General features: G+C 38.9%; 1 protein-coding gene across 1 annotated transcript; it reads left to right on the plus strand.

Annotated features, from left to right (window-relative positions):
- The first annotated feature begins 793 nt into the window (after positions 1 to 793).
- On the plus strand, positions 794 to 24,224 carry LOC146583640 (CD151 antigen-like). Its single transcript, XM_085275418.1, has 8 exons — positions 794 to 1,002; positions 4,769 to 4,853; positions 8,349 to 8,540; positions 17,000 to 17,074; positions 20,524 to 20,628; positions 22,315 to 22,470; positions 22,694 to 22,780; positions 22,913 to 24,224. Exons 2-8 carry the CDS (start codon positions 4,770 to 4,772, stop codon positions 22,970 to 22,972), a joined length of 759 nt encoding a protein of 252 aa, XP_085131544.1. The 5' UTR covers positions 794 to 1,002; position 4,769; the 3' UTR covers positions 22,973 to 24,224.
- Positions 24,225 to 24,868: the final 644 nt, after the last annotated feature.

Raw genomic sequence — 24,868 nt, forward strand, 5'->3', positions numbered from 1 at the left:
TAGCAATGGTTTTTGACATTTTTGTTTTCACATGGTTTATATGATACTTCCAACTCAGCTTATCATCAATTATCACTCCAAGAAATTTATTTTCGTACACTTTCAATTTCAATTCCATTAACCCTGATTTTAGTAATCGCTGGTAATCATTGCTTCCACAGCGTGCCTTTTGCTCTGTCTTCCTTCCCTCATCCCAACTGGTTGTGGCAGATTGCTGTTCCACCATGAGCCTGTTTCTGCTGGAGGTTTCTTCCTGTTAAAAGGGAGTTTTTCTTTCCCGATGTAGCAGAGTGCTTGCTCAAAGGGTTGTTGGGGTTTTCTCTCTGTTATTGTAGGGTCTTTACAATATTAAAGCACACTGAATTGACTGTTGTTGTGATTTGTGATCAAATAAAATCTAACTTAAAATTTTACGGGTAGATTGCATCGAATCAATCATAATTACTAAATACTAATCTCAACTAGTAAAATATAATTTTTTTTAAATCTTAGAAATGAGACAACAGGTGACTTCTTCATAGGGCAAGATATAAGCCCAGATTGCTGTGTTTAATTTTAGATTTGTTTCACGTTTTATCATTATATTTGAAAAATAACTAGGCTAAGTCTTATGTAATTATTCTTCAACTTTCTTTATACTCTTTATACAAGAGTATATTTCTGCGACTCAAATGTTTAGTCCCGCATTTTTAACAAGCCTTACAAATGCACTTAGAGCCTAGATCCCGTCTTTCTCGGCTTCCCTCTTTCCTCCCTGTGACTGTCTGCTCTTACTACACAAAGCATCGCCCCGGGACGTGAAAAACTCAGTAAACGTGCAAGGTGGCCCGGGGTGGAGTCAGCACTCAGCAGCTTCAGCCTTACTGACTGCGTGAGCTCAGCGTTTTGATTCCCTGCCCTCTAGCTTCACTTCCATCTGAAAAACGTCTTTATCCTTGGAAAAGGCGTCCTTTAGGAATACCCACACATTTGTTTCGTCGATAGCAGCTAGAAGAACGGCAGGTAAGTAGAAACAGGAAGTAGTCTGCGTACAAAGGTTAGCGTATGCTGCGGTGCCGCAGTGGCCCGTTGAGGTGGTATTGGAATATTTTGTGAACTAAGCGAAAGGTTTAATTGCTTCTGATGGAAGCTTGGCTTACATGCACTCTTTTATTAAGATGATATAGCGTAAAAAAGTAGGTCGTTTTGAGGGGAAAACATGGCTGTGTAAAACCCCAAAGTTGATTCTGTTCATCTGGACGTAGCGTCAGTGGGAGAATGGCTGTTTTAACATTTACAGCCGCAAAGGACAGTTTTATAAGTGTAGCGTTAGCTTACACTACAGCAGCAAAAGAGATGTGTAACGTAAGTTAAAAACCACAGAAAAAAACATACAATATTGCTTTTATTTCATTTGTTTTATTTAATAGATATGGTTAGCTAGGGGGACTTTTCCTTGTGGTCAATGCTACCTAACGTGGCTAATATGCTTTAATGGGCTAATCTTGGTATTATCGCGAAGCTTTAGGTTTTCTGTTTGAAGCTGCGCCGATCTCAACGCAACATGACACTATCGCACAGCTATAACAGCTCATTAATGAAGGATTTATGCTTATCGATCCCAGTTTGCACACATGTATTGTTAAACTACTGTGGTAAGCCGAACGTACAGTGCTGTGTATGTGAATGTCATCCAAAACGGAGCAGGGTTCCCCTTAAAAAGAGTAAAAAGTAAATTTTGAAACATGTTTAGCTTCCCAAAAACAGTGGGCCTCTGTTTTCATCAGTCACAAGTAGGTTGCACGTAGGTCTTAAAATGTCCACAAACAGGTTGCTGTGTACATTATATGCTTTTATGGAAATGTTGGATGAGGCTGTAGCATTTTGGATGGAAATTTCTAAAATGTAGTTTTTGCATGTAAAGATAAATTAGAAGTAGCAACATTTTATAGGTATGACACTAGAAAGTGACACTAGAGTGGTTTACAGCAACAAAAGCAAATGAAGGTTACATATGGGAGATCTTAGAGGGACAGGCCTCACAAATCTTACAGTTTCCTTTCTCAGAACATTTCTCATCATATGTAAAGCTGTCAAATACAGTGATCAAATGTATGTTTAAAACTGGTGGTTGGTGCTTTAAATCAAGTACAAACAAAATGCTTGATCAACCTTCACTAACCTGCAACATATGTAGCACTTTAAAAAAAATCTGTACACTTATGTGGATGATAAAAAATCCTTTCTGCACCCGTTCCAAGTGATTCACCACTGTAATCTCACACAGCAGACAAGACTGCTGTTAGCTCATGGACATGAGTGTGTCAGACAGGTGGTGCATGTTGGCTTTATTTACCAAGAGGTAGTCTTGTTTAATTTCCTGATGAGTAAAGACACCTCATCCTGAAACAAACCAAAGATGGCATGACACATAGCTGTGGAATTGTGCCCTTTGAAAGTAAACCCACTTAACAGAAGTGCTGTTTCTCCTGTAGTGCTTTTTTCCATTCTAAAAAGAAAGCTTTGAGACACTTAAACAGATGACTGCTCCTCTTGGCTCAGCAGACTAATATCCAACCCCGAAAAGCAAAAGGAGGAGTTGTCAGTTATGTCTTGTTTAAATTTAATTAACAGGAGCACACCAAGAGAGAGACCACCATAACAGATGGCCAACCAACGGAGACCAGACATACTCACTCATTCATGCACAGCCCATGTCTAAATTGACGGTAGTCTGCAGTATGTGGGGGTGGGAAAGCAGATGGGAAAGAAGAGGAGTGCAAGCCTGGGCCTGACTTGCAAGTTTGTAGCGTGGAAAAAAAAGTGGATGGGAGATGTGGGAAACAAAGATTTACAGGGAAGCAGTATGTTGTTTTAGACAATGGGATATATAAAACTTAACTTCAAACTTTGTGAAGTGGAGTTGTAATGAGACTGCTCTCAGATTTTAATACAGTGCCTGTGTTTAAATATAGATGGGATCAAATATAAAGAAAAAATGTAGCCATTAAGCACTAATGCAGGTTGATTTTCATTTGTAGTATTAGTAATAAGATTTATGAAATCCACTCTGTTTAAAACATTCATATAATATTAAACAAGTGTTGGATCCTGGTATCAGGCACTAAAGAACTAAGAAGCGGGTGGTTATAATTTGCAGCCGTTGGCTACTGCTCAGCTCCTACTCACTGCTTAGTCATGGATCTCTCTGCATATACATGTAATAACTCAGCTTGCTGATTCTGCCTACACTGCTGATCTGGTGCTCACTCCCCCACATACTACATTAGCTTTGTAACAACTCATTTGTTAAAAGCCTGTTAAAATATTTCACTCCTTTTCTGTTTTATTTATATTGCACCAAATGACAACATAAGTCATCTCAGGGCACTTAAGATAGTAAGGTCAAGACCCTGCTTCACTTTTTAAGCAATCAACACTTTTGGCTATCAGGAGATTTCCTCTCATTCTACTTTTGGAATGTCTAGGTCCCAAAAGTAAGCCTGCACTCAGAGAGCAAAGTGCTCTGTTGGGATACGAGGTCTTTAAGACATGACGAAGCTTGATCATTAAGAAAGAGAAAATAAAATTTGGAGAAATCTGATCTCACTGGCTACTTCCCATCAGTACAGCAGCATTTTGGTTACACTGGAGGCATTTCAGAGTGCTGGAAGGCAACCTTGAGAATCTGAAATGTATCAGCCCTAGCACAAAACCCTGTGAAACCATATGATTAACTTTGGTATGTTTGTGTTTTGTTACTTTAACAGAAGAAATCTGGTAAAGTGTCTAACCATCAAGCCAAAGAGTGTGTTCCAGTCCCAGCACAGTTTAAAATGTAATCAGTGATGGGAAGTTCCTCTGGTCTTAGCTTCTTAGATTTTGATTGTCATACATGACGACACAGTGAGTCAGAATATCAATTTATATGGCAGCCAGAGTTTAAATTTATATTCTGACTTTAATCAAAGTAGTAACTTTGTGTTTTCAGTGTGTGAAGGGTTCACATAATGTCTCAAACCTGTGACCCTTTTGCCCATTTTCAGTGGCTTCCTGTGGTTCTGGTAAAAACTATATTAATATAACTTTAGAAATGAACATGAATGTTAACATTTTTATGTCTCTATACTTTCTTTAGCAATTCTTTACATTCTGCAGTTGTAAAACTGTGTGACTTATAATCAAATTAAAAAGAGGTTTTAATATTTTGTTAACTACAATGCTTGTCATAGCTATAGTCTATCACCTGGCACTTTATCTGCTTACTTTTGGATTCCAAAAACAAAAAATTGAAAGGTTGCCATGGAAAACAACAGTAAGCACATTCATTTGTTCACCACCCGAGCTGTTAGCTTACTGGTATGCTTCATCTCTCGTTGGTCTTTAACTTTTTTTTCTTTTCATTGTTCTTCCCTTTTTTTGAGCAGTGACTGCAGAGTAGTCACATGTTAAAAGATTTATTGTTAGGCTCAAATATGTTTTGTGACTCCACATTGATTTCTTTTGGTTAAAAATTACACAAAAATGTCTTTTGATTGTAAAGGTTACCAACCGGTGGCTTAGACAATAAATTTGCTCTGTTTTTTTAAAGGTGTAAGATAATGGCTTTGTTTAATGGTAGTAAAATACGTTTTTATTTGTACTATAATCACATTTATAGTTATTAGTTGTATGTGTGAAAGCTGGAGATTGTAGTGAGTGCTTGTGTACTGACTGTATAAACAGAACTGAAAATGCTGTTCCGTTATGAAATCATTATAACTGACTGAAAATCTGCTGTCTCTTGTAGCATGGGGGTCTTAGAGGAGAAAAAGGAAACATGTGGGACCATCTGCCTGAAATACCTGCTGTTTGCTTTCAACTTTCTCTTTTGGGTAAGTTTTCATTTAAGCGACCTCGAGCCTGTGCCGAGGAATTAACTGTTGAAATGTTTGCATTGAGCACAGATGCACAAATGCTTTGGACAGATTTTTTTTGTTATATCTGACATCACTGTGGTGGTGTTGTTCCTGCATCATTATAATAATGTTGGTCCAGGATCAATATTGCAACTGACCAATCACGTTATCGTGAAATACTTACTTCTTTTGGTAAGTATTTCAAGTGTTTTCTTTATTAATTTATGCAATATAAAAATATATTATCAAGTCAGTTTTGCTGTTAGCCAAATTTAGGTTATTAATGTTAGTTTGCTAGTGATAGTTCGTTAATAGCATTAGCTAACTTCTTGCTAATGCTAACTGAATGCTTAGGCAGTGTCATTGGTCAGTTGCAGTGCTGACATCATTACGATGCAACGCAATGTCACAGCAAAGCGTGTAATAGATGCTGGTCCACTGTGTGGATGTCACGCTTTGCCTCTCGTAAGCGTGAAATGGACAGGATGTTCAAGTTGCAGTAAGCTGCAGTACCAGCAGAGGGCGATATTTTGTTTTAAGCAACCACAAATACAGTCACAGGGAACCATTTAAAGAGACATTACTAACACATTTGCGTGTAAATAGATATCAGGCACCTAGCTTAATAATTTCTGGCATACAAGGGGCCTAGAATGTACTTTATACCATCGTTGGTCACGACCATCTTCTTTGCTTTAAATATATTATCTCCCACTGCTGGTACTGCCTCTTAAGCATGTGTGACTTCTACACCCTTCTGGTGGATTCTGGCTGGTGAGATGATGTAAGAACAACACCAATACAGGGGTATTTTTTTCTTTTTCTTTTTTTAAAGAAATCCAATGGAATTGTATATGTTTTACCTGTTGGCTTAGCTGCTAATTTTATTAATTATAACAACATTCCCCCACAAATCAGGTGAGGGGAAAATAATTGAAAGCCACAAGTTTTCACACAAGCTTTAACAAACTAAAGGTGTAAGAGTCTCTCTCCTTTCACACTAATATGCATACACACAGTATACCTTCATATTAACCAGCTCTTTTTGGTAATATGATATAAATAGGAGAAATTGGCTCGAAAACCCTCTCTGAGGACATTAACAAAGCCTTCTTTATTTGGGCAGTAGATAAATGCCTGCTGCTATTCCAGTTCATGTAGTCAAAGGCAAGCTGCATATTTTTACAGAGGACAAAGGCGATGCGTTCAAAGCCTTATTTCCCTCAGACTTTCCAATGTCAAGAATGTGTTGTTCTGAACTCATCATCTGAATGCGTGTGTAAAATAAGAGTCAAACATCAGTGTGGCACCCTTACTGTCTGAACCCCACTCATTCTTGGTGTGAAGTCACACTTGCAGCTCTGCCCATATGTGATAATCATCTGTCTGCCAAAGAATCAGATCTTTCTCAAATTGGCAGACAAATAGAGCATCTTCAGTGCCAGAGTTACAGCCGTGTGAATATTTCACACTAAACCAAATCGTTTGAAATTTGCCTTGCAGTTATTTACATGGTCTCTGGTGGTTATTAAATCAGTTTGGAAAAAGGTATATAGCAACAGTCATTGCAGCCAGAAATATCTTGACTGAAGTTCAGACACCAAAATGAACACTTTGCCACACTATAAAGCATTTCGCTAAATGGCAGCCGTCCATTTACCCCAGGAGTAACATATGGTCACAGTGTCTGGGTTTTTATTGAAGTGCGTGGTTTGATCAAATTTGAAGAGAACTGAACACGCAGATTGAACTCAAATTGAGTGAAGAACAAAATAGGTAAATATTTTTAAATAAGATTAAGATTTACTCAGACATTGCAGGTTTTTCATAAAGTAAAAACACTGCAAGATCAGTTTGGGTTCTTTTGGACCATTACATCTTTGGGGTTTTAGTTTTTACAGTTGTGACATTGATACAGTATTTTCAGGACACTCCCTGATTAAAAATGAGCAAAAATTTTACATTTCATGCATAAAAGGATTTGCTATTTGTATCATTTTGTGTTGTATATGACCTTTTAAATATCATCAAACATCTGCTTCATATCTACAATATTTTAAATACAAACAAACAGACACTACATTACAGTGCAGTACGTTGCCCTTTAAACAAACTACTCCTTGGAGGAAATATTAAAAAGAAATGTAACATTTGGGGATCAGTGATAACTTAAACTTTGTTAAAGATAGACAGAGGAAGCTTCCTATTTGTTCAGACCTTCTCGACTGTCAGATTCTTCCCCTATTACCGCTTGCTGCCACTGGGGGTCACTAAAGCTTGCATGTCTTTTATACAGCTTTTGAATACAGAGAGGTAATAAACTAAAGAAAAACCTGAACCCTAAAGCAAAGGGGTCCAGTGGACTTGATGTGCTGTGCGGGGAATTTTGATGGCATGGTTTAGGCCAAACTGCCCAACCCTAAAAACGATGGTTCACTCTGAATCAATATAATCTACTGGTTGATTGCCACTAAAAGTAAACAGTATAAATAGATTACGAGTGAAGAGTGAAGGCTGTTGTGCTACACCTTTGTTTGGTGTTTTACTGCCACTGTTTCTGGGTGTGGTTCTGTCTGAGTCAGTGTCTAGTTTCTGTGGCCATCATCCTCTCTTTTAAATTAAATCTAAATTAGGCAGGCAGTTAGATTGACTGCTTTGGCATGAAGACAGATTTCTGTTGCACTGCTGCACCATCTGCTGACTCGTCTTGCTAATATTGTATTGATTTAATTCTCCTCATATTCTCTTTAACTGTTAGCTCGGGTAATGCCGAAGATGTGAGACAATGGCGGTAGTTTCGTGCTGGGTTTAATGACTAATTCTCTTTAATTAATCAGGCAGTAAACCATATGGTTGCTTTAAAAATGTTTGAAATTGAAAATTGTTAAAGAAGTGCCACAGCTAATGATAGTTTTATTTGAATAAATTAGGCAATTATTTTTGACATTTAATGCGTAAAATGTTAATAACAGCAAACAAATGTCATTCACAATTCTTCGAGCCTGAGCCTAGCCAAGAACTTCATTACTTTGCTTGTTTGGTCACCGTCCAGAAAGAACTATAAATAACAAAGAAGCAGCGGTTCCTTAAATGAAAATCATTAAACAGTTAAAGTGCGTGATTTAGTTTCAAATTCTTTCTGTCGAGAAACGATTGATCTGTCGCTGGGGCTGAGTTTGTATTCTCTTTAAACATGTCACCACAGCACCACAACCCCAACCTTCAGTTATCTCGCAACAGAAACTGATTCAGGTCTGGATCCTGTGTGGCAGCGGTGGGTCGTATTTTTGACAGATATTAATTTTAGGCTCCTACTTTGTCACTCTGAAGCCGACTTGGGAGATTAATAATTGAAACCTTTTTATCACTCTCAGCTTCAGTGTTGTTCAGTGTTCTGCACCACAGTCGTGGTTCTCGTTTCCCAGGCTGGCCGCTGGCAGAAACTGAACTCATCATGTGCTCTTCTCCCAGTTGGCAGGGGGCGTTGTAATGGCGGTGGGTGTTTGGACCTTGGTCCTGAAGAGCGACTACATCAGCCTTCTCTCCTCCAAGACCTACGCTGCCTCCGCCTACATATTGGTCCTGGCTGGAGTCATCGTCATGGTAACAGGCGTGCTGGGCTGCTGTGCCACCTTCAAGGAGCAGAAAAGGCTACTGAGAGCGGTAAGAGATCACGTCAAGGTAGAGAGACAAAACATACGAGTGTGAAAATATCACAGAGTAGAACAGTAACAGCTAAACTGTGCCGCTTAAACAAAAACTGAGAGGATGACAGAGGCTGTAAGTCATTTTGTATATTCCTCCTACTACCATCTGTAATTAGAGAGTTCAACTTTCTTAGCCAACTGCACTTTACAGTATTAGCTCATAAACAATAAAAAAATAACATCATAAACAGTAACTTGTTGTTCTGTTGCTTAATGACTGGTCAGTTTATTACATTACAGCAAATATTGTTCTAAAACTGCCTTGGTGTACAGAACAGGAAGGACATTCAGTTAACTAAGAACAAAAGGCATTTCGAAGCATAGATATCAGTTCAAGAACCAGACTGTGTAAATATGTATGCATGTACTATGACTTAGTATGTACAGTATGTGCTACAATGTAACCACCTCCATTTGGAAAGCCACCATCAATACTAAGCAGGAGTAAAGAATTTGCATTCATACAGATTAGTTGCATGCTGTGGTGCAAATGTTTTCTGCGTGTTTGTTGAGGTATTTCCCCTCTTTGTTGTGATTAGGAGTCATGAGTCAAAAAAGTCATTATTACACATATTACACTGGACACTTTTCTTAAAAGTAATGCAATAATGTTCCTTAATTACTCCCAGGAAAAAGTCATTTGTTATACTAGTCGTTACTTTACTTTCATGTTACTAAATCCTTAATGAGGACACACATCTCTAAGATCTTTCTCTTAGTAGAAACAAGGTACATGAACAGGTAGAAAGTGAGGCTGCAGCCTGATGGGCAGTGTTGGTCAAGTTATTTGAAAAAAGTAATCAGTAACTAATTACTGATTACTTCCCCAAAAAAAGTAATCCCGTTACTTTACTGATTACTTATTTTCAAAAGTAATTAATTACTTAGTTACTTAGTTACTTTTTAAAAACACGATTTACAACCTGAAGAGGTGATAAAGCGATAGATCTTTCAGCCCAATTCTACTTTTTCTACATAATCCATCATACAAAATGTAATCAAATGGAAAAGTCCCTTTTTAAAACTTGTTTTATTAGTTTTAATCTTTAAACTTTATGCATCAAGCAAAAATTTAATTATATGCAACATTCTCTGACTGGAAGAAATTTGTTTAATATTTAAACCTATTTTCTGCACATTCCAGCACATAAAATAAAATATGTTTTGTGTTTACACTCAGTCTTTCAAATAGATGCAAGTAAAACACAGCAGAAAATAAATAACATCAAAGACTAGCGGTCCTTTTGCTCTATTTTCACCTGTAAAGCAGGAATAGGGTAGGCGGAGGTTTGCTCTGGTGCAGGTGTGCCGCGGTCAGTGGAAGAATCCGCGAGTTTCTCTGTGAGTTTCCCATTACGTCGTAGCGCACTCGGTGCTTGCTCGGAAGTTTAGGGGTTTTTCTTCGGTGTAAAAAGAAGTTTTCTTCCCACGCACGATGGACACTAATGTTTTTGTCACTTTTTATGGAATCAAACTCAAAGTAAGGTCAGTACTTCCACGCTTTAAACGCCGCACGCTCATACTCTCTCCCACACTCGATATATTATCCATTGTTGATCTGCACACAGCTGTTGTCATCAACGTCGCACTTGCTTACGTCACTGTCATGAGACGTTCTCGCAAAAAAATCACGGTTTTAGTAACGCAGCGTTCCTACGGGAAAGTAACGGTAATCTAATTACCGATTTTGCAATAGTAATCCCTTACTTTACTCGTTACTTGAAAAAAGTAATCTGATTACAGTAACGCGTTACCTCTGCTGATGGGTCATCAGTTTGTTACCTGTTGGAGTTAAGGGTCTGACTGCTGGGCTCGGCATTCACTCAGCTTTCATTTTGGGTTCTTGGCTAGCTTAGCGTTAGCATTTTGTCTTGGTAAATGCTTGTAAAGAAACGAGGTTGTGTTAGTAGCATAATGTGGCTGTTTCTGTCCTGGATGCAGTTTTCCACTTTACTATTTATCTCATTCATTTGTGCAATAAAAGTAAATGGCCATATTCATGCTCTAGACTGTGTTGGTGTTTTCCTCCTCTGACATGCAAACTGAAATCAACAGATTGTAGTGGAAGTGCAAGAACCGATAACTGGTATCAATAAGCAGGCAGTCTAACAATTCCCAGGAATTGGACTACCTGGAACTGGTTTTCTACAAGAACCGGTTCTCGATTCCTCATCGTTAATCATCTTGATAGAGAATCGAACAAAAGGCAGCCAGCGTCTTTGCACTTTTAATGCCCTTAAAAAAGCCTGGAGAATTATTCTTGAAGATCACGGTGTTTCTAAAAAAATGTGGCCATAAGACATGTCTGTTTGCCTTATTCCATGTATATTTGCGCAATGCGACAATACAATGTAAAGGGGTAGTTCAAGACTTATACACAGTACTATGCAGACAGACATACACACAGACATGATGAGAGCAGTCGAGGTTGAGGTGTCAGCCTCAGTTGCATTCACTTCAGACCAAACAAACACTTGATGGGAGCGTGTGCCCATATTTGATTTGGCACACGTCGTACACAGACTCAGCACAGGGTTCTGCCAATAGAGACACCTGCATGGCACTAAAACCAGCTCAAAATAGAAACGCATAGAAACCCACTCTTGCACAAACGCTCACTGTGCTCATCCAAACATTTCCACATGGTAAACTTATGCAAGCGCACCACTGTGGGCAGAGCTTAAATGTTTGTGTTACAAGCTTTGCCAGAACAGCTTTGCTTCATTGGCATAAGTCCACTTACTGTAAGTATTTTCTGTAGTACAAGAATAGCATTTCAAACAAAGTTATGTGTTATTGATGACATTGATTCTTCCCTCACAGGAAGCAGGAAAGGTATTGTTGTCTGCATAGCCTCATATGCCAGTAGGGTGCTCATACATTATCTTATTCTTGCATTTTATTAGTGCGCTAGTGATGAGCAGCACTGTTTGTAATGGCTAAAGTTACTGAAAAAGACTCCCTTTAATTTCCTATCTGGAAACAGCCAACCGAAAAATATTCAGTCACATGCAAGTGGAATTACGATCTAGTTAAATGGAAAAACAAGATTAGTTACCTCATCAAGATTGGTATCTTGATGATTAGGAAAGTTTTTTGTTGAGTATAATTGATTTGGAGCTGTCTGTTGCTTTTGTCCTTATTGAATTTTGAAGAACAATACACTCAAATGTGGGTGTTGGCTGTAGTTCTCAGAGCAACGAGTGATGGGAATCTGGGCTTTCGATGTTTCAAAATGTAATTAAATAGCCTAATAGATTTGTGTAAAATACATGAAGAAGTACCCACTTTCTCCATTTTATTTGATTCATAACGAGATGCGTGCACCACCTCTTATCGTTTTTCTGTGTGTGGGAGGGGGGGTTGAAATGCTTGGTGCAACTCGAAGAGTTGAGATTAGGGCGATAAATCACGGTGAAAGAATGAACTTGTCGACAAGGAGAGATGCTATCGAGATTGTTAAAGAGGGTGAGCATAAGGGCGGGGGGTGGGGGTGGGGGGGGGGGTGGAGGCGGATTAACTGTTGTTGTTATATTTTGTGTGCGGTGAGTGCCTGGTACCTGCTGAGAGTACACAAGAGCGGCGGTGATTGGCAGCACAGTCCTGTACCGTAAAGGTCACAAGTTCTAACAGCAGAAAAAGCTGATCCAGCCTTGGCGTCATCAGGACATTCTGCAGCTGTATGACTTAAACAAAGTCACTGCAGTTGCCTTTTAATTAAAGCGAAGGTCCTGTCAGACAGTAAGTAAAGATGTTTGCGATGTATGCTCTGTGCAAAGTATGAGAAGTCAGAAGGACAAAGGAGAACAACTGTCCCGTGGGAAGAGTCGGTTGGGATCTGTCTGCAAACACACAACTTCATTGTGTTGTTGGAGAAAAGCAAAAGAACAAAGGAATGACTCGGGGAAAGCAGAGAGAAACTTTTGCTTTCCAAATGACAGAGCCAAATGGAAAGCAGTCCAAACAGAGGCCGGATCCACCTGTGGAGAAACTGACTTCATGCAGTTTGACTGCACATGTTACAAGCTCGAGTGTTCCTTGGTCTCTGCCCTTCTCTCCCTTTTCTGTGTTTGCCTTGACTTCTTAATGCATTTACAATATAGGGCATTAGTGTATCAACTGAAAGACCACAAAAACTGCTTACAATTTGTTATTAATAATCAAGGTATTGATGTGTTTGATATGAAAGATACCAGCACAAATGAAAAACTGGAGCAGTCATTCCACTTTGAGTCGCACCGTCTCTCATCATCGGTTTTACTTCAAATCATTTTTTTCTTATCTGCCTATATTTGTTTTTTTTTCTTTCTTTCATTTGAATTATATTTATCTCAGTCAACAGGCAGACAGTTTTGCATGCAGAAGCAGAGGTTAATGATGGCTACTTTATAGTTCAATTAAACTTGCAGCCTGCCTGTTCTGTTAACTGGTGGGTTTTTGCAACCTGGTTAAAGATCACTGTCAACATTTGACAAGCCACACAGCTGATTCTGAGATCTCTCATAGGTTTCAAGAAACTAGAAGAAAAATTTGGTGTTAGTGTTAAAGCCATTCCTACTCCTGTAAATACATCTAAATGTGGCAGAAATAATGACATACATAATTCTTTGTGTAAAGCTTGGTCTCGGTTTGTGGTCTAAATCGTAGAGTTGGTGCTTAGTTTGACATCTTTGAATAGTCTCTCTGTTTGTGTTTGTGTGCTTGTTTTTTGATGCATGGTGCATTTTGAAGAGTTAGGATTACGGCCATGAATCACAGCGAAGGAATGAACTTGGCAAGAGAGAGCAAACATGGAGAACATAATGGGAGTTTTGTGTGTGTGTGTGTGTACACCATCCTGACTTTATGTTGCACATCAAAAGAAGCAAATTCATGGCATCTTGTCGCTACATCTTGGAGGCATTTGCATTTTTAACTCATTAGGACATCTTCATCCAGAATCTTTTATTTATGAATTTCAAATCGTCCATAAAAGTGCAGCTGACGTCTCCCTCTTCTATAATAAATTTGACTGATCATCTTATTTATTTATATATTTTTAATATCATTCAGCTACATTTGCTGGCGATATTGCCTGCATGCATTTTTTCCAACTTACCTTTTATGAGCTGGACAGGTAAGATAATTTTTCAGTCCACATGGAAAAAACAAGAGCCTAAAATATCATGTCATCACTACCTAATAACCAATATGTGTTTCATATTGTACCAAGTCTTTTAAAAACAAAGTGCATAAAGATAGAATTTCAAAATCGCTCTTTGCTAAATTATTCTTATATTTATTGAGTGTAGGCACAACAGTGGTTCATCTTTTGACTTGGGTGCCTTTTTATACTTGATTGAATCATAGGTCAGTGTTAAGTGGCTTGACAAACAACATGTGCAAAGGTTTTTGAAAGACCTTTAGAAAGCCAGAAGAGCTATTGCTCAAGATTACTTTAAAGACTTTTGAAAAAGTGGCTCAAGAGGGCTGCTTCAAGACTTTTGCACATTACCTGTTGAGAGAATTCAATAAAAAAACTTAAACTACAGGTAATGGGTAAATAGATAAACAAAAAACTAAATAACTAATAACCACTATCAGAAAGTTGTGGACTTCTGATTCAAGTTTCTCCAGTTTGAGGATTTTATATTTTTTAAATAATCAACATTTTTAAGAAATGCAGCTGAACCTTTGCATTCACCAGCAAGCAAAGTGCATTTAATGAGTAAGGCGATTACACGCCCCGCTAGCAACTAAATTACAAAAGGTGGCTGGTTCAGTACCTTGAAAGGCCAACACTCATCCAACTGTGATCGGTACGATTAAAAGTCACCTTCAGCATGACTTTGTTGCTCCAGGCTTAGTAATTGTAAAGGCAGCACTACGCTTCCAATAAAACCTGAAATGGAGACACAGTTAAACATTGATGTGCATGCAAATATGGGTTTCTTCTTTGCAGCACTATATTGTTCACTGTGGCGGAGGTACATTCAGATGAAGGAGAGAAAATGTTACATACACTCTGGAGTAAAACACATGCTGTCAAAGTAGGACACTAAAAGCCAAAGAAATCTGTTCAAATATTTTCTAATAACCACAGCAATGTGCGAGTGATTTGACTCTGATAAGTTAGCTGTGTGAGAGAAAAAAGAAAACTGTAGTTCAGTCAGAAAGCCTACATGGAAAGGATGCAGTGGAGTCTGAGGCCAACACAGTGCTTTAGAAAGCATTTTATTCATATGAACCTGCTGAGAGTCATTTTGGCAGTAATTACCCTGTACCCTTAAGTCACCCGGGAGAAGACTGGAAGCGCAGACGTAAAATGAGAGAGACTGTGCCTGAGATCTCGAGGAGGCCCGCAAAGTCGATGCAGTCAGTAATTTGTCTCTATAGCCAACAACAAGTTCTCTGTCACGCCCTGTGTACGTCACTGTCCGTGTGGGATCAGTCTGGAAAAGCTGTGCGTGCGATTGTGTGCAAAGGAGTGAGAACAGGCAGAGCCACACGACACAGTTATGTCACAGTATCAGGGAAGTGGCCTTAATTCTATGTATGTTCAATTGCAACTGTATATACTGTAGGCTGCAGGTGATGTTGTGATTGATGTTTAAAATATATACATATATAAAATATTAAAATATTTACATATATAATCATAAATTGGAGGAAGGTGTTTTTTTCTATGGAATGTTATTACTAAAACCACAGATTTATATTTGGGGTATAATATAAGTGAGAAAAATCTAATAATCCTGTTGCCTAATAAGAGTTTCAGATGACATCAGAGACATTTTAAGCAAGTTTTCATCATTGTTTTGACTTTTTTTTTTCCTTTTTGCAGCAGAACATTTTACACCTAAAATATATTATCTAACTCAATAGTCTCCGGAAATTAAAGAAGGAGAAATTAGATGTGAAATATCATTGAAAATGCGATAAAAGCGTATCTAATCCTGCAGTGTCTCCTTTATAAGTCATCCCACAGATGTCCTCATACACGCGTATGAGATCACTTTACACGTGGTAAGTATCAAATCCAGATTAATCCAATCATGGGAGGAAAATGATGTAAAAACAACATCATGCCAGGTGTGCATGGATTAAAAAAAACGAAACTATATCTGTATTTTCATGTGTTGTCTTTCTCTTCAAACCCTCAACACTGCATCAAATGCATCTTGAAGTCTGCTCAGCATTCAGGCTCAGAGCTGCTCGGAGATCTAATCAGCAGCAGCTATCAAATCAAAGGCCCAAGTCCTTTTTACCGGGCTGATTTTCTCCCCTGTGGAAGCAGCAGTCCAGAGGAATTTAGGCCAAGGTTTGGGTCAGATAATAATCTCTTCTTGTCTTTAATTCTGAAGAGGAGAAGTTCAACTTTTCACTTGGCTTGAAAGGCAGACGCTCCCCCTAATTTTCCAATGGGCTTGGTCACGAATCAGATGCAAATGATAAACTCTGTGACATGTGCCACTCTGCAGTGACTCAAAAGTTTTGCAGTTTCATCCTGGAATCTTACTCAGAGCAAAAGAGCAGAACAAGAGTGGATGATTAAGCAGAGAACGGTATTATTGTAATTTTGTCATCTGTTTTATGTTCTGGCAGAGTCATTTATCTACTTTACACTGTTACAAGGCTCTTAAGTCCACCTGTATGATATAATACCGTCCTTGGATTGGGTTATATCTACATGCATGAATGCCATAAACACTCAGTCTTGTGAATTTCCCGAATGTGTGAAATTTTTGTCTGTGTAAAGCTCTGCCATTTACTACCCTTAGAGTTCTAGAGTTCTACTTACAATATTTATATCAGCTGTACATTACTACATTAGACATTCTTGTTTTGACAGACAGCATCATAACAGTTTTGAAATAATGTCATTTAAATGTGTAACTTTTTTTAAAATGACAATTTAATGCTGCGTAATGATGCGTGAGCGTAATCAAATACTCTAAGGGAGGTTGTTGCATAGAATTCTTTCTTTGGTCATTATAGATAGACAGACAGCTTTTGCTTCACTGAAACAATTACCCACATCATTCCACCACTTTTATACTCGCAGGAACATTTCTCCTCCAAAGGTGTGTGACTGTGCAACTTTCTGCATTGTCTAGTTTTTGTATTTCTGATAGACAGCTTAATATAAGTTAGCCAACCCTTTGCCATTGCATTGTTTCTGTTTGGTTCTACCTCTCTAACAGTGCTGTGTGGATGACTTTGCTGCATGAGTGGGTTTGATTACATTATTCTTGCTCAAGGAAGGATGACACAAGGCCTTGGAAAGGAAACATAGTTCAAGCTGGCTTAAGAGAATCATGTTTCAAGTGGTGTCAAAGGCAGCCCCGCAAGCTGCCACATCACATTTGTAACCAACTGGTCGTGTCACTTTATCACCATCCACTAACTGTAATTCCTTCTTCTCTGTGTTTCCAGTACTTCATTCTGCTGCTGTGTATCTTCCTGTTGGAGATCCTGGCCGGTGTCCTTGCTTATATCTACTATCAGCAGGTAATTCCCATTGTATCATTAAAAAAAACACCTTTCTTGTAATGTATGTATGTGTGAAATTGAAGGAGGAGCAGGTGGCAGATATTGCAAGAGTGGATATTTATTTTAGATGACAAAAAATGTAATTTCAACTCAGGTTAGCATTTTGTAACTTATTATAGCATCTTTAGTAAATCTGTGTTACCATCTCGCGTCGACTCCAGTCTGCTGTATTACAGTAAATCATCATCTGATATTAAAAAATGATGTTAAGGTGTGTAGCATATATTGCATTGTGCAAAAATTCAATAGAGCATGCTTGACAAATGTGTTGTGTCTCCTAATCCAAGCACGTAGTCAAAAGCATTGTAATAATACACAGACAACTGTTTCATTTCCCACATGGCATGTGCTCTGCTGTAATTTTAACCACGACAAAAACCAGCGTGAGAAACGAGATTCCAGAAAGGCCGTATAAGACGGCCCATTAAAAATACAAATATCTGACTGCCCATATTACTTGTGGTACATTGAGTCCAAATGGAATGAAAAATGCCTGCAGCAGGACACATAATAAGCCTGAATGCACTGTGTCAGAATCATTTCAAAGCATTTGCTTTGATTTTGAACTCAAATACACAGAATTTTCAAACTTATTTCATTTCACTCCACTAAAGAATGAAGAACCTTACTGGCAGGTTAATGACTGAAAAAAGTAGAAACACCACAGACTGTGTACTAAATGCACACGGTTTGGTTTTCAAGTGATTATTTTCTCGTGTGTAGTTAATGTATAAGCTAAACTAAAACTGACAGCCTCCCTCGGCACATTTCTGCTGTACCACTGTAGAGTTATACTGACTGCACTGCAAACAAGAGCAAATGACAAGCATTTTTCCTTTAGGAATATTAACATGACATTGCTCTCTACCAACATCGCTCCCACCCCGCTTAGTCTTATAAGTGGCTTGTAGCTCAGGAACAGGACTTTTCTCAGTCTAGAGGTACACTGTTTTCACTTTAACTGCCTCTTTCATTAATGCACAGTTCATGAGCAGCCACTGAGGTCCATGGCTGTGTGCCGCTTCCTAAAGCTCTGTCTACTTTACTTGCCTCAAAATATTCTCACAAGCATTAAGTTGTGTTAAAGTCTCTAAAGCCTCTTCCCCTGTTATTAATCTTTTCACTCTCTCTGCTAATAAGTTGTGAGAACGATACCAAGATGAACAACTCATGTAACATGCTTGTAATTCACAAACGCACCCATTTTTAGCTACAGATTCTGCACAAGGGATTTGCTCAGACTTTATTTTGTTTTTGTAATCAGACATGATCATAAACCTCTTTGTGATTGCTTTGTTTGCGAGCTGCTTCCGTAGGTTGCTCATAGTTTGCATGAATTACTTGTCTGCAAACCTTCACCATTTAACTTTCACTATTATTACAAAAATAATTCTCATTTTTCAGGAGCCATTTGAAATTTCTCTCTGTCCCCAAATGGCTGAGATTTAGTGAACATGGTCAAACCTATGCAGAGGTGGTTATTCTGTCTGTGTTCAGACAGAAGTACCATGACACAACATGATATCCCTGTAAAGCTCGTTTTGTGTTCTTTCCAAAATCATTTTATATTTTGTCTCTAGCAAATATCTAGTAAATTGTAAAATGAGCTCACTGCTGGTCTGATCTTAAAGAAAAAAGGGTTAATAGACTTCAAACAGATGCCATGTATTAAAATACACACCTTATTCATAGACTGTTTTTAACAGGTTGTATTCATGCTGGTTTCTGATCTAAAGTTGTGCTTTGTAATATAAGAGTGACAGGGTTGGGCACTAGCAAAGTACTGAGCTTGCCCATAGTTTGATGAATGAAGCTGACTTGTCTACAAACACTCACCATTTTACTCTCTAAACCAGCGGTCCCCAACCCCCGGGCCTCGGACCGGTACCGGTCCGAGAGTTGTTTGGTATCGGGCCGCGACAGTTGAGGCTCAGGTGTGAAATGTATGGTTTTCAGGGTTTTTATCAGTTTTCAGCGTTATTTTGTTATCCTTTTTATCGTTAACTCTGTTTTCCTGGGTCTTTTCACGTGTGTTATGAATAAATCTTATTTTTTTCGGTACCGGTACTAGTTTTATTTTGTTGTATTTATCCGCAACACCTTAAAGGCCGGTCCGTGAAAATATTGTCGGGCAAAAAAGGTTGGGGACCGCTGCTCTAAACTGTAGTAAAACTTGAAAAAGTGCAATGCAAAACAGAAAACGTTGTGCCTCACCACAAGACGCAACTTTTATGTTGAAGGTAAACAGTCTTTGTTTACAGTGTGCGTCACACTTTTCAGAGTTTCTCTACGACTTGGCGAATAGTTTGCTACTGTTTGCAGACAAGTCTGTATGTGTCATACAAATGATTCGCAACCACAGCGACCTACTAGCAACACATGTAGGTTTATACAGTGCAGCACCGTATACTTACTAGTGACAGCTAGCAACCTCCTGGAACAGCTTATAGCCAGAAATACATTTTTTCCTAGCAAGCAGTGGTTGTCAGGGGGTCACTGACGCTGACAGTTTCCCAGGGATTGCCAGCAACCTTCAGCAGCAAATTGCAACTGGTGGTCCAGCCTTGTATGGCCTATTATTATCATTAACAGAAAACAAGCTAACAAAAGAAAAAGCATAATTCAAGTATATCAAAGACCCATGATGCTGTTCTTGCTTTTAAATGAATATGTATTCAATAAAACAGCAGTACTAAACTGCTCCTGTGTAAAGATGGGAAGCACTGAGATGCAGGTAATGGCTGTGGTTCATCCCAGTGTCATAGTCATGCGACCATCCATTGTGCCTGGAATTCATGTTTGCTCATACTCGTATGTGGTTAATGCAATGTCATGGTGTAGTTCACTCCCATACTGGCTCTCTCATACTTACGGAGTCCCTTTAAAATGTGAATGACTGTTTTCATTCACCGCTGCAGTGTTTCTGAAACTGTCAACAGGTAAAATGAAAACCTGAACACCTCCTCTTCTTTCCTCTTCTTTGTTTTCACCTCGCGTCTCTCATCTTTCTCTGCCCTCCCTTCCTCTCTTCATCATTCATTCCCTTGATATCTCCTTCATGCTTTGATTTACAGTGGTTTCCCAGCTGGCTTGTTGCCATAGAAACTGAGCCCCCCAGACCTTCCACTCCTGCGTTTTCTGCCACTGGTCTAGAGAACAAAAAAATAAATAAAATAAAACCCAAAAAACAGACTTCCTCTGATTTTACACTAGCTTCGTCTTCATATGCCTCTCTGTTGTTAGAAGTACTTCCGTGATGTGTATTTTAAATCCCGTGTGCTATGATGTGCTGGAGAATCAGTAGTCGAAGCGACAAATTCATCACTTTAGGTCATGCTCTGTCGTGCTGCCTTCCCATTTTTGTTGGCTGATACTACATGTACACCTGTGTGCGTGTTTCTGAACAGTTGAATGATGAGCTGAAGCAGAACCTAAAGAAGACCATGACTGACGAGTATAATCAAACAAACTCCGAGCACATCACCAAGGCTGTAGACAAGCTGCAGCAGGAGGTAAGTGTCTGCAATGGATGAAGGAGTCCAGACACAAATGTTGTGCAGCTTTGTGAGATTTCTTTGCACATTTGGATTTCTACATTGGCCAGCGTGGATGGAATTTAGGTTGTTGCGTGCATCCACTTTTTCATATTGCAAATGAACCTGGACTTCCAAGCCAAAGTCACATGGACTCACATGTGGTTTGTTGATTGGACAGCCCTCATGCTACCCTATCATCTCATCAGATTAGAGATTTTGGAGATGGGAGCGAGTCAAAGTAAATCCAATTCAGTCCACGACTTCATCTAAGCATGATGGACTGGTCTGCACTCTCTGCTGTAATTTACCTTCTCTTCTAGCCAAACGAGCTGACAGTGCGTTAAGGAATGTGTAAATCTGAGGTGCTGTTAAGACTTCTGTTAGTTTTTATACTCATTGCTTAGTTTTTGAGTATAAAATCTTGTCTTTCACACATCAACATGTAGTCATTCTTCTAAACTTCATTTTGCATAATTTCCAAAAAAACATGAATTTGCACTATTAAAGGAATTTGTAAATGTTCTTTTAATGGAGTCATTTTTATCATATATTCAAATAGCATCAGTATGAGAACAGAACTACAGTATACATGCATACATACATTTCCCTCAAAGTAAATATGAGGAAAATGTGAATCTTAAAGTTTACTTTAAAAATAAAACAATTGGCTCAAACTGAGTTGTAAATCTTGAGCAGGAGCTGCACCTCCGTTGAATATGGAAACAACATTTGGATTTGCAAAACAATTCACATTTCAATCACAACTGTATTTTACTTTACAGCGGGCCTTTTTGAGTGCAGCTTTTCAAGTTTTGCCATCAGATTTGATTGTGAATTCGATTTTGATATCAAAACTATTTGATCTTCATGTGAAAAAGAACGTTTTCACAACTAAGTACATCCCACGACTCGGTAGCTTGGAGAACCACCTTTAGCAACAATAACGTAAAGTAACCATTTGCTGCGTGACCTTGTCAGTCTCTCACATCGTTGTAGAAGAATTCTGGTCCGCTCTTCTTTACAGTGTTGCTTCACGTCATTGAGGTTTGTGGGTGTTCGTTCATGCACAGTTTGATACCTTGCTCAGCCAGTTGTAGATTTGCTGCTACTGATTGATCTGCTGCTTGACCCAGTTTGGCCAATTAGCAATTATACATATTTGACTCTAGAATATTTGGTGTACAGAGAGAGGAATTCATGATTGATTTGATTACTGCAAGGTATCATCAGCCTATTTAGGCCAGCTTAAGTTTACTTTAAAGACAGGAATGTGGGAAATGGTTATTCTGACTCTATCGAAAGTCAACAAAACCCACTTACTGACTTGCAGTATAAAAAACCCCTTTGTTTAAACGCTAAAAAAAATAAAAATAAAAATGGCACATTAAGGTTTTACATAAATGTAATTTCCAGTTTTAACGTGAAGCCAAGCAAACTGCCTGCTGATGCCTAATGTTTGCCTTACTGGGGGAATCAATCATCTTATAATGCTCGTAATAATGCTTTGAACCAAGAGAACACGTATGCAGAGTTTTGCTCAAGTGAAGTGCAACACTTAATTATTTGTTATCAGTGTAAACCAGTTCTTTCATGGATGTTTGTCTGAGTCTTTTATACTTTCCTGCTGTCAGTGAAGTGTTTTTCCTCCATCTCCTCCATCAGTTCAAGTGCTGTGGGAGCAACAGTTCAGCTGACTGGGCTGAGAGCGTCTATATTCGCTCTGGTGCAAAAGGCAGGAAGGTGCCTGACAGCTGCTGTAAGACCATCACCAACATGTGCGGTATAAGAGACCACCCATCCAACATCTACAAGGTGGAGGTGAGTGCGTGAACGGTGTCGGGGGGTGGGGGTGGGGAGGGCTTCATCTGTATTTCTCTCATGTCTCGAGATGTCAGCATAGAGGCGGTGTGGCGTGAGCGTAGCAGAAAAAAGAACAGCCATCACATCCAAACTGTATACATAACATTGTTTGCAGTGAGACTCCAGCAACACTCCCACATCAACTGATGCAACATGAAGACAATCTTTGTTTTTCATTTAGGGTGGTTGCATCACTAAACTGGAGAATTTCATCTTGGACCACCTGAAGATCATTGGAGCCGTCGGTGTTGGGATCGCTTGTGTACAGGTGAGCAAAAAAAATAAAGAAAATGCCTTTAGCATTGTGCTTACACACAGAGACTCAATAAATGTATGTACACCTATGGAGAATACAGCTTTTCTAAATTACGTTTTTATTTTCATCTGTTTTAATCCCCAGATCATCGGGATGGTGTTTACATGCTGCCTATATCGAAATCTAAAGGCAGAGCCGTACTAAGAGAAGCAAAAGAAGAAAAATGTGTGAGTGAAGGAGGTAACTTCATCACCGCATGCCATACTCAAATAGCCCATAGGTTCTTTTCTTTGTCCTCCGCATAGGGGAGGATTTGTTTGGCAAGGGATCAAATTGCACATCTGAGCATCTCATTTTGGTAAACAAAGGGTAGAAAAAAAACCCACTACAAGGTTTCTTGAAGTAATTAGGCTCTCAAATTGCACTCTCAGCTCCATCTTCAAGATCACAGCACTGTGAGAAAAAGCCTCAGAGAGAAACTGATGAGAATTTTAACTGATTGTGTAAATTAGTGTGAGACAGCCTCCCTGGGACTCAAACATTGTAGTTTTCTTCCACTCGGATTCCCTCAATGTACTTTTATATGTGTAGACCAGGTGCTACACCCGAGAGTGGTGTAAAGATCAGTGGAGTAAAACTGGCACTTTGCAGGAAAATGTTAATCCTGGTCACAGCAGCTTCTTTTCTCCATCAGCATAGCTTAACAAGCTCACCTCTGGGGCCCTCTTCAACTGCAGTAGTGTTTAGTTTCCACATTAACAAGACAGTCCTGTGTTTTAGATCTTCTTCTGTAATGACCTTTAAACATGGGAACAAATATATATATCATCTATTTTCTTTTACATATGTACTTTCTTATGAGCTGTTAATACTTTTGCCTTTATTACCTAATCTGTCTCCTTACTGAGACGTGTCTGATCATGTTTTAAGTCTCCTAAGAACACATTTTCTGCCAGAATGAAGGTGAACAGGTTAGTGCCTTGCTCAGCACCATAACTGTGCCATTTGATGTCCTAACACCAGCCTTTAAACACGGTTTGACTAGTTTAGGTGTAAACACTGATCTCATTGAAGGGAGTTTGTGATTATGAGCAGTCCCACTGATATTGTTCAAACGAAAGTGCGTCTTGTTTTTGATTTTATTGCCTTTTGTTTTTATACACTGATGCCAAAGTCATCAACTGTAACACTGGACCTACTCTGTCTCCTCCAGCCTTATTCCTATACATACTGATGTCTCTGTTTTTGTAAATGAAGATTTTTTTTTTTTACTCTGCTATAAACTGCGACTATATTATTGTATTTAATACACACTGTAGAAAATGATATTCTCTCACTGTTAGTAATGATCTTTCCTTTGTGCCTCAAAGCTAAAACCAGGCTAATCTGCTGTATTTCTGTCCTCCTGGTAATCCAGGATGTATTTTAGTTTAAATAAACATTGATTAAAAATGTGCTTTGCTTCTGCTGTGTTTGCTCTCATAGGAGAACATTAGCATTGTTAATGGTGTATTTTAAACAGCAGTATTGCACAAATACTGAGTGATGCCCTTCACAATAAAGGTTCACTCAAGTCATGTCATCACAGAAACTGCCAAAAAAAGGCCCTCACATTATTGTATAAAGACAAACCATGTGCCTGTGACCAGTGGCCCTTACCAAATTGGCACCAGCTTACAGGTGCATTAGTGTATTAACCAGAAGTCAATTGTCTGTACTGTAGTACTGTGATGATGAAGATTTGGGATGTGAGCCATATTCCAGACAGCTGCTTTTACAATGTATTACCTATACCATGATGACAGTTAGATGGCCTTGTAATGAGAGCCATCGTGCTGTTGGGCACGAGGCAGGGTAGTTTAAACCCTAGTAATGTTAAGATTAACAGCGGGACATTTGTCATTTGGGTGAGTGGCAGCAGTTAGTGCATGCAAACACAGGGAGGCAGCACTCACCTGGCTTTCAGCACCACAACATCACACTGATGAAAACAGCTGGTGTGTGAGTGTGTCTGTGTGTAAAACACCTAGAGGCTATTGAGGATCACCCCCCCCCCCACACACACACACACACACACACACACATACACACATCCCACAC

Source organism: Mchenga conophoros, linkage group LG1 (assembly GCF_057382185.1).
Source record: "Mchenga conophoros isolate Kocher_MC1m ecotype Shallow Benthic linkage group LG1, M_conophoros_male_GT1.1, whole genome shotgun sequence".
NCBI lineage: Eukaryota > Metazoa > Chordata > Actinopteri > Cichliformes > Cichlidae > Mchenga > Mchenga conophoros.

Coding starts and splice junctions, on each gene's coding strand:
- LOC146583640 (XM_085275418.1), top strand. CDS start 4,770: ATGGGGGTCTTAGAGGAGAAAAAGGAAACATGTGGGACCATCTGCCTG. Junction 8,541..16,999: donor AGAAAAGGCTACTGAGAGCG/GTAAGAGATCAC, acceptor CTGTGTTTCCAG/TACTTCATTCTGCTGCTGTG. Junction 22,471..22,693: donor CCAACATCTACAAGGTGGAG/GTGAGTGCGTGA, acceptor TTTTTCATTTAG/GGTGGTTGCATCACTAAACT.